General features: G+C 55.8%; 1 protein-coding gene across 2 annotated transcripts in view; it reads left to right on the forward strand.

Annotated features, from left to right (window-relative positions):
* CLPTM1 (CLPTM1 regulator of GABA type A receptor forward trafficking) overlaps nucleotides 1–17,535 on the forward strand; it is an 81,593-nt gene extending 64,058 nt beyond the window's left edge. For both annotated transcript variants that reach the window (XM_050772112.1, XM_050772111.1), the window contains 10 exons: nucleotides 313–430; nucleotides 9,139–9,224; nucleotides 10,386–10,506; nucleotides 11,110–11,354; nucleotides 12,011–12,104; nucleotides 14,625–14,815; nucleotides 15,079–15,174; nucleotides 15,468–15,603; nucleotides 16,433–16,600; nucleotides 16,811–17,535. In XM_050772112.1, the coding sequence (XP_050628069.1) occupies nucleotides 313–430; nucleotides 9,139–9,224; nucleotides 10,386–10,506; nucleotides 11,110–11,354; nucleotides 12,011–12,104; nucleotides 14,625–14,815; nucleotides 15,079–15,174; nucleotides 15,468–15,603; nucleotides 16,433–16,600; nucleotides 16,811–17,097 (1,542 nt within the window). In that variant the 3' untranslated portion in view covers nucleotides 17,098–17,535. The remainder of the gene's footprint in view (nucleotides 1–312; nucleotides 431–9,138; nucleotides 9,225–10,385; nucleotides 10,507–11,109; nucleotides 11,355–12,010; nucleotides 12,105–14,624; nucleotides 14,816–15,078; nucleotides 15,175–15,467; nucleotides 15,604–16,432; nucleotides 16,601–16,810) is intronic.
* The last annotated feature ends 217 nt before the right edge of the window (nucleotides 17,536–17,752 follow it).

Below are 17,752 nucleotides of genomic sequence, written 5' to 3' on the forward strand. Positions count from 1 at the left end.
TGCTCCAGGTAGTCCCTGCAGTAGTACCCTCAGGTCAGTGCTGTGGGGACCTCGCATCCTCTAGGTGGGGCCCTGAGGCTTAGAGAGAAGCTGAGCTCACACGGCCATGGCGGGTAGAGTGGGCGTCTGAGTCTGACTCCAGCATTTCCCCCCATTTACTGCCACCCAACTACATGCCTCACCCTGAGTACTCAGTAAATGGCCAGAGAATTGACGGGGAGGAAACTGCTGGGGACGGGTGCCAGGCAGGGCTTTAACGTTTCCTTCACCCCAGTTGCCCAGCCTGCCCACCTGACCTTCCCGCTTTTGCAGAGCGTCCAGCAGAACGGCTCCATCTACATCCACGTTTACTTCACCAAGAGTGGCTTCCACCCAGACCCCCGGCAGAAGGCACTGTACCGCCGCCTTGCCACAGTCCACATGTCCCGGAGTAAGTCACTCCCCTGCAGCTAGGACCCACTGTCCAGGGGGCCAGCATCTTGGGAGCCCCCAGGCTGGTGTGGCGGACAATAAATCCCAGGTCCAGGAGGGCAGGCAGGAAGCCTGCACTCAAAGAGGATGGGATTGGCAGGGCAGGCTCAGGCCCCACCCAGCCTTAATGAGCCCTATAGACACTAAGGAGGGAGACCTACGGAGGAAGGGCTCAGGGACCAGAGAGGAATTGGCCAGAAAAAGCAGCTGGAGACGGGGACTCTTGGAGAGGAGGAGACGTCCTTCACCAAGGGGGAAGGGCCAGGGTTGACTTGTGCACAGTAGGGGCCTGATAGAAATAGACACTCAAAAATAATTTGTGGGCTGGGTGCAGTGGTTCACGCCTGTAATCCTAGCACTTTGGGAGATGAGGTGGGCAGGATTGTTTGAGCCCAGGAGTTTGAGACCAGCCTGGGAAACATGGCGAAACCCTGTCTCTACCAAAAGATACAAAAATTAGCTGGGCCTGTGCCTGTAGTCCCAGCTGCTCAGGAGGCTGAGGTGGGAGGATCACTTGAGCCCAGGAGGTGGAGGTTGCAGTGAGCCAGGATCACACCACTGCACTCCAGCCTAGGTGACAGACTGAGAACCTCTCAAAAAGATAGATAGAGGCCGGGCACAGTGGCTCACTCCTGTAATCCCAGCACTTTGGGAGGCTGAGGCAGGCGGATCACCTGAGGTCAGGGATTCGAGACCAGCCTGACCAACATGGAGGAACCTGGTCTCTACTAAAAATACAAAATTAGCCAGGAGTGGTGGTGCATGCCTGTAATCCCAGCTACTCGGGAAACTGGGGCAGGAGAATCGCTTGAACCCGGGAGGTAGAGGTTGTGGTGAGCTGTGATTGCACTATTGCATTCCAGCCTGGGCAACAAGAGCGAAACTCGGTCTCATAAACAAAAAAGAAGATAGCCGGGCGTGGTGGCTCATGCCTGTAATCCCAACACTTTGGGAGGCTGAGGTGGGTAGATCACGAGGTCAAGAGATAGAGACCATCCTGGCCAACATGGTGAAACCCCGTCTCTACTAAAAATACAAAAATTAGCTGGGCGTGGTAGCACGCGCCTGTAATCCCAGCTGCTTGGGAGGCTGAGGCAGGAGAATTGCTTGAATCCAGGAGGCAGAGATTGCAGTGAGCCGAGATCGCGCCATTGCACTCCAGCCTGGTGACAGAGCAAGACTCCGTCTCAAAAAAAAAGATAGATAACATTCAAAGAACAGTGTGGGCAACATGGTGAGACTTCGTCACTACAAAGAATAATAGCCAGGTATGGTGGTGAGCACCTGTGGTTCCAGCTACATGGGAGGCTGAGGGGGAGGATTGATTGAGTGTGGGAGGTCGAGGATGCAATGAGCTGTGATTGCACTATGGCATTCTAGCCTGGGTGACAGAGCAAGTCCACGTCTCTGAAAAAACAATAGTAATAAAAAATAAGACTACCACTTCTACTCCCATGATAACTCATTAATCCATTAACCCACTAATCCATGAATGGGTTAATCAGTTCCTGAGGGGAGGGCCCTCATGACCCAGTCACCTCTTAAAAGCCCCGTCTCTCAGTACTGGCACACTGGGGGTTAAATTTCAGTGGGAGTGAGGAGTACTAGAGTACGTCAGTAGTCCCAGCTACTTGGGAGACTGGAGTGAGAGAATCAGCATGACTTTTGGCCAGGACAAATATTCAAACCATAGCATTGTCCATCCTCTTGTTTTCGGGACAATAATTATTGTCATCTTTCTGCTTATCTGACCCCCTTTTTTTTTTTTTTAAAGACAAGATCTCACTCTGTCACCCAGGCTGGAGTGCAATGGACTATCTCAGCTCACCACAGTTTACACCTCCTGGGTTCAAGTGATTCTCCCACCTTAGCCTCCCAAATAGCTGGGACTGCAGGCACACGCCACTACACCCGGCTAGTTTTTGTATTTTTAGTAGAGACGGAGTCTCACCGTGTTGGCCAGTCTGGCCTCAAACTCCTGACTTCAAGTGATCCGTCCACCTCGGCCTCCCAAAGTGCTGGGATTACAGGTGTGAGCCACCACACCCAGCCTTTCCTGGTTCTGCGTGACCTTTTTCCATGAGTCCTCTGTCTCCTGATGGGCAGCCTTAGAAATCTCTCACTGTACCTGTTTGAACAGATCTGGAGAATGGCTTCCTCAGCCCCCCATTCTCCTAACGGGAGTTCTGTGTACTCCACCTAGCTTTCATTTTATTGAGGACTATTCCAGACATTCCCTGTGGATTTGGTTAAGATCCATCTGGCTGGTTTTGGGTGGCGCAGCAACAGACGGAATTCTATTTGTATGAGTTAGGTCTTACCTACTTCTTTTAGTATAAAAATATCCTAAAAGATGATAATTTTTTTATCACCTATACTGGCTGGAATGAAAAGTTGATGACTCTATGTGGGTCCCCAGAAATGACTTGGAAAGGTCTTCTGGAGTTAGTTGAGCGCCATTCTGAGTGAGTGTGTCTGCAGAAAATGCTGCGTTGGTGTGTCCCACCCGGCTGAGATGTAGTGAGATCTTTGGAGAACCGGGCAGAAGTGGCTTGAAGGGTGTGACCTACAGGGTTGGTCTCACAGATGTTTCCCTGCAGAGAGGGATACATCAGGGGTCTGGGTTAAAATGCCCCGTGCTTCAGAGGTCACTCTGAAGGTGACCCAGGTGGTTAACTCTTCATCGTATTCTTGTACCCCCATTTGACGATCACCTAATCATTCCGTTAACCTAAATCGATACCAGTATTTTCTGTGGTTTTGTCTTTAGTGAATGTGTGATCCATGTCACAGTCAGTCTGGTCTGTAAAATAGAATCTGCAGACAGTGAACCTGAAAAGCATACTAGGATCATGCAGGCCTCCCTCCCCAGCCTTGGAGCTGGGATCCTCAGAGGAGGGACACAGAAGGACTTGGAGTGAGCCACCCACCAACTCTAGGGTGAAGGAGAGTGTGAGTTCAGAAAAGCCCCCTTTGGGCTGGCTGTGGTGGCTCACACCTGGAAACCCAGCACTTTGGGAGGCCAAGGCAGGCAGGTCTCTTTAAGGTCAGGAGTTCAAGAACAGCCTGACCAACATGGTGAAACCCTGTCTCTACTAAAAATACAAAACTTAGTTGGGCATGGTAGCACATGCCTGTAATCCCAGCTACTCGGGAGGCTGAGGTGGGAGAATCGCTTGGACCCCGGAGGCAGAGATTGTAGTGAGCTGAGATTGCTCCACTGCACTCCAGCCTGGGTGACAGAGCAAGACTCCATCTCAAAATAAAAAAGAAAAGAAAAGCCCCTTTTCTTCCCAAAAGGCCAGTAATCAGTATTCTAGAGCAGCTCCATCTCATGGAGATAGGATGTGAGCCAGAGAAGGCATTAAAATATTTCCAATAGAAAAAGACTGAAGAGTAAAAAGGTAAAGACAGGCCAGGCACAGTGGCTCATGCCTGCAATCCCAGTACTTTGGGAGGCCAAAGTGAGAGGATCACTTGAGCCCAGGAGTTCAAGGCCAGCCCTGGCAACATAGGGAGACCTCATCTCTACAAAAAGAAATTTTATTTTTTATTTTTAAATTTTATTTATTTTATTATTTATTTTTATTTTTTTGGAGATGGAGTCTCGCTCTGATGCCCAGGCTGGAATGCAGTGGCGCGATCTTGGCTCATTGCAACCACTGCCTCCCGGGTTCACCCCATTCTCCTGCCTCAGCCTCCTGAGTAGCTGGGACTACAGGCGCCTGCCACCACGCCTGGCTAATTTTTTTGTATTTTTAGTAGAGACTGGGTTTCACCATGTTAGCCAGGATGGTCTTGATCTCCTGACCTCATGATCTGCCCGCCTTGGCCTCCCAAAGTACTGGGATTACAGGCATGAGCCACTGTGCCCGGCCTATTTGATTTTTTTTTTTTTTTTTGAGACGGAGTCTCGCTCTGTTGCCCAGGCTGGAGTGCACTGCAGATATGGCTGGTTCAAACCAAGAAGTGCTGTGATATAAAACACACACTGGACCCCCTGTTTTATTTTTTATTTATTTTTTTGAGATGGAGTCTCGCTCTGTTGCCTAGGCTGGAGTGCAGTGGCGTGATCTCCACTCACTGCAATCTCCGCCTCCTGGGTTCACAACATTCTCTTGCCTCAGCCTCCCGTGTAGCTGGGACTACAGGCGCCTGCTACCACGCTCGGCTAATTTTTGTATTTTTAGTAGAGACAGGGTTTCGCAGTGTTAGCCAGGATGGTCTCGATCTCCTGACCTCGTGATCCACCCATCTCGGCCTCCCAAAGTGCTGAGATTACAGGCGTGAGCCACCGCGCCTGGCCTGATTTTCTTTTGAGACAGAGTTTCACTCTTGTTGCCCAGGCTGGAGTGCAATGGCACGATCTTGGCTCGCTGCAGCCTCCATCTCCCAGGTTCAAGCAATTCTGCCTCAGCCTCCCGAGTAGCTGGGGTTACAGGCATGTGCCACCACGCCCAGCTAATTTTGTATTTATAGTAGAGAGGGGGTTTCTCCATGTTGGTCAGGCTGGTCTTGAACTCCCAACCTGAGGTGACCCACCCGCTTTGGCCTCCCAAAGTGTTTGGATTACAGGCGTGAGCCAAAAAAATTTTTTTAAATTAGCCAGATATGGTGGTGTGCACCTGTAGTGTCCTCCAACTCAGGAGGCTTAGGTAGGAGGATCATTTGAGCCCAGGAGGTCAAGGCTGCAGGGAGCTGTGATCAGGCCACTGCACTTCAGCCTGAGCAACAAAGCAAGACCCTGTCTCAAAAAGAAACATAAATAAAATAATAAAAAGGTAAGGCCAGGGCCGTGTTGGCTCACACCTGTAATCCCAGCACTTTGGGAAGCCGAGGCTAGAGGATCGCTTGAGCCTAGGAGTTCGAGACCAGCCTGGGCAACATGGCAAAACCCCCCTAATAAAAATACAAAAATTAGCCAGGCATGGTGGGGGATGCCTGTAATCCCAGCTACTTGGGAGCCTGAGGTGGGAGGATCACCCAAGCCCAGGAGGTTGAGGCTGCAGTGATCATACCCCTACACTCTAGCCTGGGTAACAAAGGGAGACCCTGTCTCACAAATAAAAAGGTAAAGAGAAACCACGAGATTAATAGTAATAGTTTAATTGAGCTCAGTGTATTCTCATTTCAACATATAATCAGTATAAAAAGTGAGATATTTTACATTTTTCCCCCCTTGCGCCAGTTTTCAGAATCTAGTGTGTGTGGCTGGGCACGGTGGCTCACGTCTGTAGTCCCGGCACTTTAGGAGGTTGAGGCAGGTGGATCCCTTGAGGCCAGGAGTTTGAGACCAGCCTGGCCAACATAATGAAACCCCAGAGATACTAAAAATACAAAAATTAGGCGGGCATGGTGGCTAACACTTGTAGTTCCATCTACTTGGGAGGCTGAGGCAGGAGAATCACTTGAACCCAGAAGGCAGAGGTTGCAGCGAGCTGAAATCGTGCCACTGCACTCCAGTCTGGGTGACAGAGCAAGACTATGTCTTTAAAAAAAAAAAAAAAAAAAAAAAAGAGGGGGTCTAGTGTGTGTTTTATATTACAGCACTTCTTGGTTTGGACCGGACATATTTGCAGTGCCCAGTAGCTGCATGTGGCCAGCAACCCCCATACTGGATGATGCAGCTCTAGAAGATTTCCCTCCAAGAAAGGGGAGCTTTTTCCTCCCCACGGGAGCCAGGTCCCTCTGGTCTGGATGCCTCTAAGCTGCATTATGTGTTCTCTGCCTGAGCCAAAGCCTCTCTCCCCTGTGCCTCCCCCTCCACCAGCCAGCACTGCCCTCTGGGGCCCTCCCTTTTCTGGACAGTCTCTGTCAGGTGTGGACAGGATTGGGGTATGTCCCCTTGGAATTTTCTCCAAGTCAGCCCTTGAATGTTGGCTTCTCCCCCTGGACACAGGAGGAAGATCCCCAATGATTTATTTGTTTGTTTGTGTTTTTTTTTGAGACGGAGTCTCACTCTGTCGCCCAGGCTGGAATGCAGTGGCTGGATCTTAGCTCACTGCAAGCTCCGCTTCCCGGGTTCACACCATTCTCCTGCCTCAGCCTCCCGAGTAGCTGGGACTACAGGCGCCCGCCACCTCGCCTGGCTAGTTTTTTGTATTTTTCAGTAGAGACAGGGTTTCACCATGTTCCCCAGGATGGTCTTGATCTCCTGACCTCGTGATGCGCCCATCGCGGCCTCCCAAAGTGCTGGGATTACAGGCGTGAGCCACCGCACCCGGCCACCCCAATGATTTAATAATCATAGAAATGATGAGGATTGGCCAGGGTGGTGATTCAAGCCTGTAGTCCCAGCAATTTGGGAGGCCGAGGCAGGTGGATCACTTGAGGTTAGAATTTGAGACCAGCCTGGCCAACATGGTGAAACCCTGTCTCTAATAAAAATACAAAAATTGCTGGTCGTGGTGGTGGATGCCTGTAATCCCAGCTACTCGGGAGGCTGAGGCAAGAGAATTGCTTGAACTTCGGAGGTGGAGTTTACAGTGAACTAAAATCGCGCCACTGCTCTCCAGCCTGGGCAACAGAGTGAGACTCCATCTCAAAAAAAAAAAAAAAGGATGACGTTTGTGCTAATAAGCAGCAGGCCCTGGGCCAAGAAGAAGCGAGGCTTTTTTTCTTTAGGGAAGTGACGTCACTCACCAGTGTCCCTTAGATTGTAGGATTCAGAGGCAAGATTGCCTCCAAGCCCCCGCTGTTGGCCAGGTCTCCTTCCCCTTTCCCTGTCTTTCCCTGGCCCCAGGGGGCAGGATGGAGAGTTGAGGGAGGGCAGACTGAGTTATCCTTCCCAGCATAAGGAAGAGCTGAAAAGTCCCCGGGCGCGGTGGCTCACGCCTGTCATCCCAGCACTTTGGGAGACTGAGGTGGGCAGATCACGAGGCCAGGAGATTGAGACCAGCCTGGGCAACATGGTGACACCCTGTCTCTACTAAAAATACAAAATTAGCCGGGCATGGTGGCACACGCCTGTAGTCCCAACTACCCAGGAGGCTGAGGTGGGAGAATAGCTGGAACCTGGGAGTCAGAGGTTGCAGTGAGCCGAGATCACACCACTGCACTACAGCTTGGATGACAGCAAGACTCTGTCTCAAAAAAAAAAGAAAAAGAAATGCTTAGCTTCTTTTTGGGCTGGGCACGGTGACTCACACCTGTAATCCCAGCACTTTGGGAGGCCGAGGCGGGCGGATCATGAGGTCAGGAGATTGAGCCCATCCTGGCTAACACGCTGAAACCCTGTCTCTACTAAAAATACAAAAAATTAGCGGAGCGTGGTGGCAGGCGCCTGTAGTTCCAGCTTCTTGGGAGGCTGAGGCAGGAGAATCGCTTGAACCTGGAGGCGGAGCTTGCAGTGAGCCAAGATTGTGCCACTGCACTCCAGCCTGGGTGACAGAGCGAGACTCTGTCTCCAGAAAAAAACAGAAACATCCCCAGGCTAGGGCAGAGGTTGGGGGATGCAGCGTGGGCACGCACAAGCCCCTTCCTCCCCGGCAGCGTTTGGGACAACGTGGCAGGGAGCCTGTGGCCAACCTGGCCTCTTCGAGAGGAAGTGAGGCCAACTCCTGGCTGGGGATTCACAACCCCGAAGTGTTTCTCATCTTGGTTTCTCATGTTGGTGGCTTCAGGCCTTCTCTGAAGCTATCTGCTGCCTTTTTATAGTCATGTATTCAACTGGTCATCGCTGAGCCTGTGCAGGCGCTCCATGTGTGTTCAAACAGGCCCTGCCCCTACCCGCATTTCCGCACGGGGTTTGCACACTGGTTGCAGGGATAGACAGCAGGCAGGTAAACCACCGGCTAAGTTTTGGATAGTGGTGAAATGTTGTGAAGGAAACAAGCTGGCAGGAGAATGACTGCATAACCTCATTCAGTGGGGTGGCCAGGGAAGCCCTGTGGAAGAAGGATATTCTGCCAGGCACTTGAACGCCACGGAGGAGCCAGGCCACGAAGATTGTGTCGGGGCATGCGTTCCTGGGACACAGGGCAGCACACCCGGAGGCCCCGGGTTGGCGTATTTGAGGAGAAGTGGAAGGTGTTGAGGGTTGAGAGGTCACCGGGGCTATGGTGAGTGTCTGGGGTTCCAAAGCTGCAGGATGCCATGATTAGTCACTTGATTTTATTTATTTATTTGTTTTTTTCTTTTTTCTTTTTTTTTTTGAGACGGAGTTTTGCTCTTGTTGCCGAGGCTGAAGTGCAACAGTGCGATCTCAGCTTACTGTAACCTCCACCTCCCTTGTTCAAGCGATTCTCCTGCCTCAGCCTCCCGAGTAGTTGGGATTACAGGCACCTGCCACCACACCTGGCTGATTTTTGTATTTTTATTAGAGATGGGGATTTCACCATGTTGGCCAGGCTGGTCGCAAACTCCTGACCTCAGGTGATCCGCCTTCCCCGGCCTCCCAAAGTGCCAGGATTACAGTGCCCTGCTGAGCTGGGGTTTCTGCCTGGGGCATTTGGTGATGGTAGTGTCCCCATGATCATGAGGAACTGTGATTGGTTGAGATTTGGGGAGGCAGTTCTGGCATTCCAGGTCACACTGATCTCAGCAGGTGAGTGCTAGGTGGATGCCAGGAGACTGTGAGCCGTTGCTGGTGGGCAGGGGTCCGGGCTCTGGAGGCTGCAGGTCCCGGCAGGTCTCATGTCCCCTCCTTTCCCCACCTCCCAACCACAGTGATCAACAAATACAAGCGCAGGCGATTTCAGAAAACCAAGAACCTGCTGACAGGAGAGACAGAAGCGGACCCAGAAATGATCAAGGTAAACGGGCAGGGTTGTCAGGGCCTATGGGGACCAAGCCAGGCCATTCACAGCTCATACCAGACCACTGGGGCTGTCATCTGTCACCACCACTGAGCCACCATGCCGGCTCGGTCACGCCACCTCCCCTCCCTGAGCACTGGGCTCCTCCTCTGGGAAATGGGGTCCGGAGGCAGCTGCCTCTCAGGGAGTAGGGGGGATCCCAGGCAGGGTTACCCGGGCCTCTCGCCAGCCTGGGAGGGGGCTGCATCACAGTCCCATTCTCACATGAGGACACTTGTTGAATCTTACAGCCAGGAAGTGGCAGGCCAGGGACTCTCACCCACACAGTCAGGCCCCAGAGCCCAAGCTCAGCCCAGCATGAAGCAGGCACATGAGAATATGACTTTAGTAGGAACTGCAGGATTAATAGTTGCTGTCACTCCTGGTGGGCTGGGGAGCCAGGCAGTTAATCTGTGGTTAACCTGCAGTGGGCACTAAGAGACTTCCCCTCTCCGCGGGTGGTCCTGTGTGGGAGGGGTGGTCCCTCCTCATGGAGGTGAGGCCACCGTGCAAGAGTGTGTGGAGCCTGCTGTCATGAGGCTGGGCTTCGCAGCCTGGCCTAGGATGCCAGCCCTGCCCCTACCTCTGCAGGCCTCGGTTTTCTGCATGTGGGGTGGAAGGATCCTGTTGGTGGCCCGAAGGGTCCTAGGTAGCGTAATCTCTAAGCCGAGGGAGGAGAGCCCTCTGCTAGCACTTGCTGTGGTGGCTGATACTCTGCTGCCAAGGTTGTCAGGGGAGGTGGCTCATGCCTGTAATCCCAGCGCTTTGGAAGGCTGAAGCAGAAGGATCACTTGAGCCCGGGAGTTCAAGATCAGCCCAGGCAGCATAGTGAGACCCCATCTCTCCCAAAAAAGAGAGAGAAAAGAAAGAAAGAAAAAAGAAGCTGTCCATGGTGGCTCACGCCTCTAATCTCAGCACTTTGGGAGGCTGAGGTGGGAGGATCGTGCTTGAGCCCAGGAATTCAAGACCAGCTTGGGCAGCATGGCAAGACCCCATCTCAAAAACTAGAAAGCAAAGATTAAGATTTTCATGGGAACCCTTGGGAGGAAGTGTGCAGAGGCTGATGGTCCCTGGGCACCTCCACCTGCCTCTGAGGACTTTCCCCACATGTTGCCTCAGAGGGCTGAGGACTATGGGCCCGTGGAGGTGATCTCCCATTGGCACCCCAACATCACCATCAACATCGTGGACGACCACACGCCGTGGGTGAAGGGCAGTGTGCCCCCTCCCCTGGATCAATGTAAGCTCCCCAGCCCTGCCAGCTGCTTGCAGAGGCCTCTGGGAGGGTGCTCGGGGCCCATCTCTTTGTCTTCTCCTGGCCCCATCCACCTGAGAGAGCTTTCTAGGGCTCCACTCTCCCAAGCTCCCCACCCTGTCTTATCCCCTTCCCATGTCCTCTCCCTCTCCCACACCCCCACCCCTGGGGTCACCAGGACTGACTCCCATATGCCAGCATCGGTCCACAGTCAAGTCCCATCGAGCCCACAAACTGTTTTCAAAAAATGTCTATCACTTGCCAACTTTTGAAATTGAGGCAGTATCACTTAAAAGCCATATTTTCTGGCTTTTATAAAACTGGGTTACATGGTCACCCATGGGGCAGCCGTGGGCTGGAGCTGAGCCACAGCTGCCCCCTTAAGCGGGGACCTGCCTGCTCTTTGCATCTGGTTCCCTCTGCTGAGGTCAAGGGGCCCTTTAGCTCCTCATGGCGTGGCCTAGAAATGTCCCCTGTCCTCCAGTCTCTGTAGAGGGGCCCTGTTGGGTCCCTGCAGACATCTGAAGCCTGTGGGTACCCTGGCCTTCTGTCTGGGCCAAACGGTGTCCCCTGCCCCATGTGCTGCAGATGTGAAGTTCGACGCCGTGAGCGGTGACTACTACCCCATTATCTACTTCAATGACTACTGGAACCTGCAGAAGGACTACTACCCCATCAACGAGAGCCTGGCCAGCCTGCCGCTCCGTGTCTCCTTCTGCCCGCTCTCGCTTTGGCGCTGGCAGCTCTATGCCGCCCAGAGCACCAAGTCGCCCTGGAACTTCCTGGGCGACGAGTTGTACGAGCAGTCAGATGAGGAGCAGGACTCGGTGAAGGTGAGTGCGGCCGGGGCGGGCGGGACTTCCCAGTGCCTTCCTGGGCGCAGGAGGCCAAGAGGAAGTGCGCCAGGCCTGGGCTGTGGGACCTCCCGCCTGGTGCTCCTCTGCCCACAGTTTCACAACCTCCCAGGTCCCTTCTCCACAGTGAAAGGAAGTGGGCACCCAGCCCTCCAGGCCTAGATGACTGGGGGTCCTCTCCCCAGGCTGTTCTGTTGGCTTGGCCGGGCCCTTTTGGTCCAGACCTGTCCCTTACTCCTTCTGTCCCAGACTTTGTCTCCCTGGCCCTGGACTCTGACTCCGTGTCTCTACCATCTCACTGGGTCCTGAAATGTCAGCCCGTTTCTGTGGTGTGAGGCTCGGCTTTGCCTCCTGGGCTGTCGTCACTGTTGGGTCTCTGCTCTTGGCTCCCAGTGTCCCTTCACGCACTCCCTCGGCCTCTGCCTCTTCCCCTAGTGCCATCTCCCCGTCTTTTCTGTCTCCATGAGTCACCTTCCTCTCTGTCCCCATCTGCCCATCTCTGACCCAGTCTCCTCCCGGCTGGCCCACCCTCACCCTGCCTCTACAGGTGGCCCCAGGGACAGGTCTTAGGGGACAAAAGCTAGTGAAGTTGCTCTTGGGCGGGGGCGGGCTGTGCTCACAAGTGTCCCCTGCAGGTGGCCCTGCTGGAGACCAACCCCTACCTGCTGGCGCTCACCATCATCGTGTCTATCGTCCACAGTGTCTTCGAGTTCCTGGCCTTCAAGAATGGTAGGAACAGGACCCCAGGGCTAATGAGAGGCTGTGCAGGGCTGGGGACAGGGCCTGCCCCCTTCGTCCTCCCCTCCGTCCCCACGTATCCTCCCCCTGCCTGGGGTCTCTCAGCCCCACTCTCCAGAGGCCTGGTGAGCTGGGGAGGGGCAGTGGCCCCAAAACTCCCAACCCAGAAATTCCCACCCACCGGGTGTGGAGCTAAGGGAGGGGCTGGCCCGCTACTGGGGCAGAGGCCAGGCCAGTACTGCCAGGAAGCAGGGCTGGGGAACTCCAGAGCCAAGAGCAGGGAAGCCCCGGAGCTGCTCCCGCCACCCTGCCCGGCAGGCTGCCTGTTGCGGGAGGCCGCTTAGGACTGAGTGGATGGGGCCTGCCCGAATGGGAAGGAGGAGCACTGTCCCCCGAAGGTCCCTAGGTTCTAAGGCTGACCATGCTGATGGCCAGCGTTTGAGGAGAAGCAGCCACATGCCAGGCACTGTCCTGGGTACCCTCCCCAGGTAACTCCTTGAGCCGTACGGGAACCAGAGGCTCAGGGATGTCACTTGCCCAGTCACACAGTTCCTAAGGGGTAGATAGTGCTAGCCCCAACTCTCATCTTCTAGGCCCTGCAGGCCACTTCTTCCTTGCCCAGAGTACCCCAGTCTAAAGGAGGCAGCCTGCTGCCCTATAGCTGCCGGAGGCAGCAGGAGGAATGACTAGTAGTATTCCTGGTATTAAGACGCTATTGCCAGCCTGGCAGTGGCTCTCGCCTGTAATCCCAGCACTTTGGGAGGCCAAGGTGGGAGGATCACCTGAGCCCAGGAGTTTGAGACTAGCCTGGGCAACAAAGTGAGATTCATTTCTACACAATTTTTTTTTTTTTTTTGAAGTGGAGTCTTGCTCTGCCACCCAGGCTAGAGTGCAGTGGCACGATCTCAGCTCACTGCCAGCTCCACCTCCTGGGTTCACGCCATTCTCCTGCCTCAGCCTCCCGAGTAGCTGGGACTACAGGCGCCCGCCACCACGCCCAGCTAATTTTTTGTGTTTTTAGTAGACAAGGTTTCACCGTGTTAGCCAGGATGGTCTTGATCTCCTGACCTCGTGATCTGCCAGCCTCGGCCTCCCAAAGTGCTGGGATTAAAGGCGTGAGCCACCGCACCCGGCCTTTACACAAATTTTTTTTAGAATTAGCTGGGCGTGGCAGTACGTGCCTGTGGTCTCAGCTACTCGGGAGGCTTGGGCCTGAAAGATCAAGGCTGCCGTGAGCCATGATCACACCGCTGAACTCCAGCCTAGGTAACAGAGTGAGACCCTGTTCCAAAAAAAGGGACGCTCTTGCCATTATTGAGAGCTACCATCTGGAAGAATGCAGTGTCATACGGGCACAGGAGCTGGTGCCGACCCCAGCTGGCCATCTGCCAGCTGTCGCTAGGAGACAGGACCCTTTTGCCCGGGAGCTGGCTTGGCTAGGGTCCAGTGAGAAATGAGGCACAAGAAGGCTGTGTCCTCACCCAGTGTCATGCAGCAGGGGTGCGGGCCTCACTTGGCACCAGTGCTGTGTGGCCTCCCTGGTCTAAGGAGGGGCTTGGGCCCACCTGGGCCCCCCCGCCCCCCCCACCCCGCCCCGCCCCCCCCCCCCCCCCCCCCCGCCAGAACCTTGTCTCCAGACCCATTCTTCTCAGTTGGGGTGAGGGTCAGTCTGATGGGCAGGGGTGGGTGGGGTGAGCCTGTGGAGTATGGCAGAGCTCTGAGATGGGGTGGGGTGCAGAGCTCCCACAGCCCTCACTCCCTGAGTGCAGAGCTGGCCCTGACCCTGCATGACTGCAGACCTGGCTCCACCACTCTGCTACAGATGTGGTGGCTCAGCCTCCTGTGGCTGCGGTTAGACGCTCAATCGGGCAGGGTCAGAGAGGGGTGTCCATGGTGAGACCGGGGCTCTGAGTTAGGAGTACACTGACATGGATCCTTGGCAGCATCCAGGCAGAGCACTGGAAGGAGCTCCAGACTGGAGCCCAGGGCCCTTGTCTTGTTTCCTGAGGATGTCTGTGAGCCAGTTCCTTCATGGTGTCAGGGCGGGGGCCTGGAGGAGGTGGTCTTGAAGTGCATGCCACAGATCTTCCTTCCTGGGGGGCTGGGCAGGCACCACGGTGCTGCCCAGACCCCGCGTCCCTCCAGATTCTGCCGCGCCAGGCTGTTCGGCCTCAGGGAAGCAGCTTCCTGACCAACCTTTAGTACCTGGCACATGGTGAGCCCCGTCCATGGCACCAGTCACTGTCACCATCAGTCAAGGGACTGCACCCTGGGGTGCTGGATGCTGACATCCTATGGGAGGGCTCCAGGGGTGCTGCCTGTCTGGTGCTCTGGGGGCCACCTGATGAATGAGAGAGCCTTCCTGGGAGAGAGGGCTCTCATTCGGCACCTTTCCTGAGGACCCAGCGCCACCCCAGGGTGTGAGGATGTAGGCCAAGGCGGCCTGAGGGAGCTGCAGGAGGGTCTTAGTACCTCCTCAGCCTCCTGGTTCCCCCTACCCCCTGCGCACAGATATCCAGTTCTGGAACAGCCGGCAGTCCCTGGAGGGCCTGTCTGTGCGCTCCGTCTTCTTCGGCGTTTTTCAGTCATTCGTGGTCCTTCTCTACATCCTGGACAATGAGACCAACTTCGTGGTCCAGGTCAGCGTCTTCATTGGGGTCCTCATCGACCTCTGGAAGATCACCAAGGTCATGGACGTCCGGGTAAGGCCGGGGCGCCATGCTGTCTCGGGAGCTGCAAGGGCTGTGAGGGGTAGTGTGGCCCAGCTGGACCCTGGAGCTGGCCCCCGGGGGATTCCCAGCAAGTGCCTCGCTCCCAGGACCAAGGGGATTTTCTCACCAGGGGATTTTTCGGGTCACACATGGGGCAGGGGAACTGGGAACGGTGGGGAAGGGCAGGGGCTGGTTCTGGCTTGTGGGGCAAGAGCCAGCATGGCAACTGACCATGGCGCCCACCTCATCCACAGCTGGACCGGGAGCACAGGGTGGCAGGAATCTTCCCCCGCCTATCCTTCAAGGACAAGTCCACGTATATCGAGTCCTCGACCAAAGTGTATGACGATGTGAGTGTCCCACACACTGGGCCCCTGGGGGTGGTCTCCAAGCACCCACGTACCCCTGAGGGACCCGGGGCCGACCATCTGCTTGCTGGACCCACGCTTTATGGCCTGTATCACATCCTCTGTGTCCCCCACCTGTCATAACTGCTTCCTGGTCGAGTCCAGAGTCCCCAGGGCTACCTGGAAATTCCCCCTGCCCGTCCTGCCAGACCAGGTGTGGTGGCTGAGGGTGGGGAGCAGGGCTGCCAGGCAGGGCAGAGGAGCTGGCTCACAGCCCCACCCTGTTGGCCTCACAGATGGCGTTCCGGTACCTGTCCTGGATCCTCTTCCCACTCCTGGGCTGCTATGCCGTCTACAGTCTTCTATACCTGGAGCACAAGGGCTGGTACTCCTGGGTGCTCAGCATGCTCTACGGCTTCCTGCTGACCTTCGGTGAGCGGCCCAGCTGCCCCCGGAGAGAGCAGGCCCCATGCTAGGCAGGGCTCACAGCCCAGCGTGGGAGACAGACCCATCCCCAGGCAGGGACAACCCAGGGTGGGCAGAGCCGGGATGTAGGGAGGCCCAAGGGCACACATGGCTCCATCTGGGGTCAGAGAGGGCTTTGGGGAGGACATGAACAGTGCACTTCAGTCCCCATTTTCAGGGGGCCTTTATGTCTTGGGAACAAGTAAACAAGTAGGGCCAGGTGCGGTGGCTCACGCCTGTTATCCCAATGCTTTGGGAGGCTGAGGCAGGAGGATCACTTGAGCCCAGGAATTAGTGACCAGTCTGGGCAATGTGGCAAGATCCAATCTTTACAAAAAACACAAAAATTATTGGGGAGTGGTAGTGCGTGCCTGTAGTCCCAGCTACCTGGGAGGCTGAGGTGGGAGGATCCCTTGAGTCCAGGAGGTTGAAGCTGCAGTGAGCCATGATTATGCCATTGCACTCCTGCCTGGGTGACAGAGTGAGACCCTATCTCAAAAACAAAAGACTGGGTGAATCACAGCCAGTAACGAGTACTGTGAAGGGCAGAGTGGTGGGGGGATGCACATTAATAGGAGTCGGGGGGCCCCTCTGAGGACAGGACATTTAAACCCAGGCCTCAGATATCCAGGGAGGGAGCTGTGTGTATGTGACAGAAGGCCCCACCAGTGCAGAGGCCGCTGGTAGAGTGTGCCCAGGTGTAGGAAGTGGTGAGGGGGCTCGTATGGCCGGTGCAGAGCGTGCAGGGGAGAGGTGGGAGAGGCCATTCCTCCGCTCATGGGTGCCCTCACTGCAGGCTTCATCACCATGACGCCCCAGCTCTTCATCAACTACAAGCTCAAGTCCGTGGCCCATCTGCCCTGGCGCATGCTCACCTACAAGGCCCTCAACACATTCATCGATGACCTGTTCGCCTTTGTCATCAAGATGCCCGTTATGTACCGGATCGGCTGCCTGCGGGATGGTGAGGCCTGGCGGGCAGGTCGGGGCTCCCACCGGAACAGGGCCCCAAGGCAGTCTTCAGGGCCCAGGTCTGAGGGGGTGCCAAGGCCCCAGATGGGGTGTTCAGTCTGAGGGGGCTCAGCCCCACCATTGCATCACGCCCTCTCCACCCAGGGCCACCCGGCTGTGGACGGGCCAGCCCGACCTCACACTGCCTCCCACCCCTCTCCAGATGTGGTTTTCTTCATCTACCTCTACCAACGGTGGATCTACCGCGTCGACCCCACCAGGGTCAACGAGTTTGGCATGAGTGGAGAAGACCCCACAGCTGCCGCCCCCGTGGCCGAGGTTCCCACAGCAGCAGGGGCCCTCACGCCCACACCTGCACCCACCACGACCACCGCCACCAGGGAGGAGGCCTCCACGTCCCTGCCCACCAAGCCCACCCAGGGGGCCAGCTCTGCCACCGAGCCCCAGGAAGCCCCTCCAAAGCCAGCAGAGGACAAGAAAAAGGATTAGTCGGGACTGGTCCTTGCCTGCTCCGGCTCCTGGCGACTACTGCCCCTGCGCCCCGGCCCCTCCCCTCCCTGTCGCCCTTTCCCTGGACAGATCAGGCCGGGGTGGCGGGAGGCCCGCCCCAGGCCAGGGCCCAGCGTGTGACATAGGGGCCAGGGCAGGCCAGGGTTTGTGTGTGGAGGCGCTGTCTGTCCCTCTGTCCCTCTGTGTTTCCAGCCATCTCGCCCTACCAGCCCAGCACCACTGGGAATCATGGTGAAGCCGACGCGGCGTTGCCGAGGGGGTGGGTTGGGCGGGGGCGGGGCCGGGCCCCCCTACGGGATGCCCACGGCCATTCATCATCTTGTCCCTCGTCCCCCTACCACACTCCCCCTCCTAGACCGCCGCCCTTTAACACAGTCTGGATTTAATAAATTCATATGGGTGTTTAACTTAAACTCAGCACTGCCCTCCTCCTCGTGCCTTCCTTCCTCTGGCGCCTTGGAGAGCAGCTTCAGGCAGGGATGAGGTGGCTCTCCTGGGTCCGGGAGGGTGACCTGCAGGGTACAGGACGTGTAAAGGTGGGGATTGTGACCTTATGTCAAGAGCCATACCTGGCCGGGCACGGTGGCTCTCACCTGTAATCTCAACACTTTGGGAGGCCAAGGTGGATGGATCA

This window comes from Macaca thibetana, chromosome 19 (assembly GCF_024542745.1).
Source record: "Macaca thibetana thibetana isolate TM-01 chromosome 19, ASM2454274v1, whole genome shotgun sequence".
NCBI lineage: Eukaryota > Metazoa > Chordata > Mammalia > Primates > Cercopithecidae > Macaca > Macaca thibetana.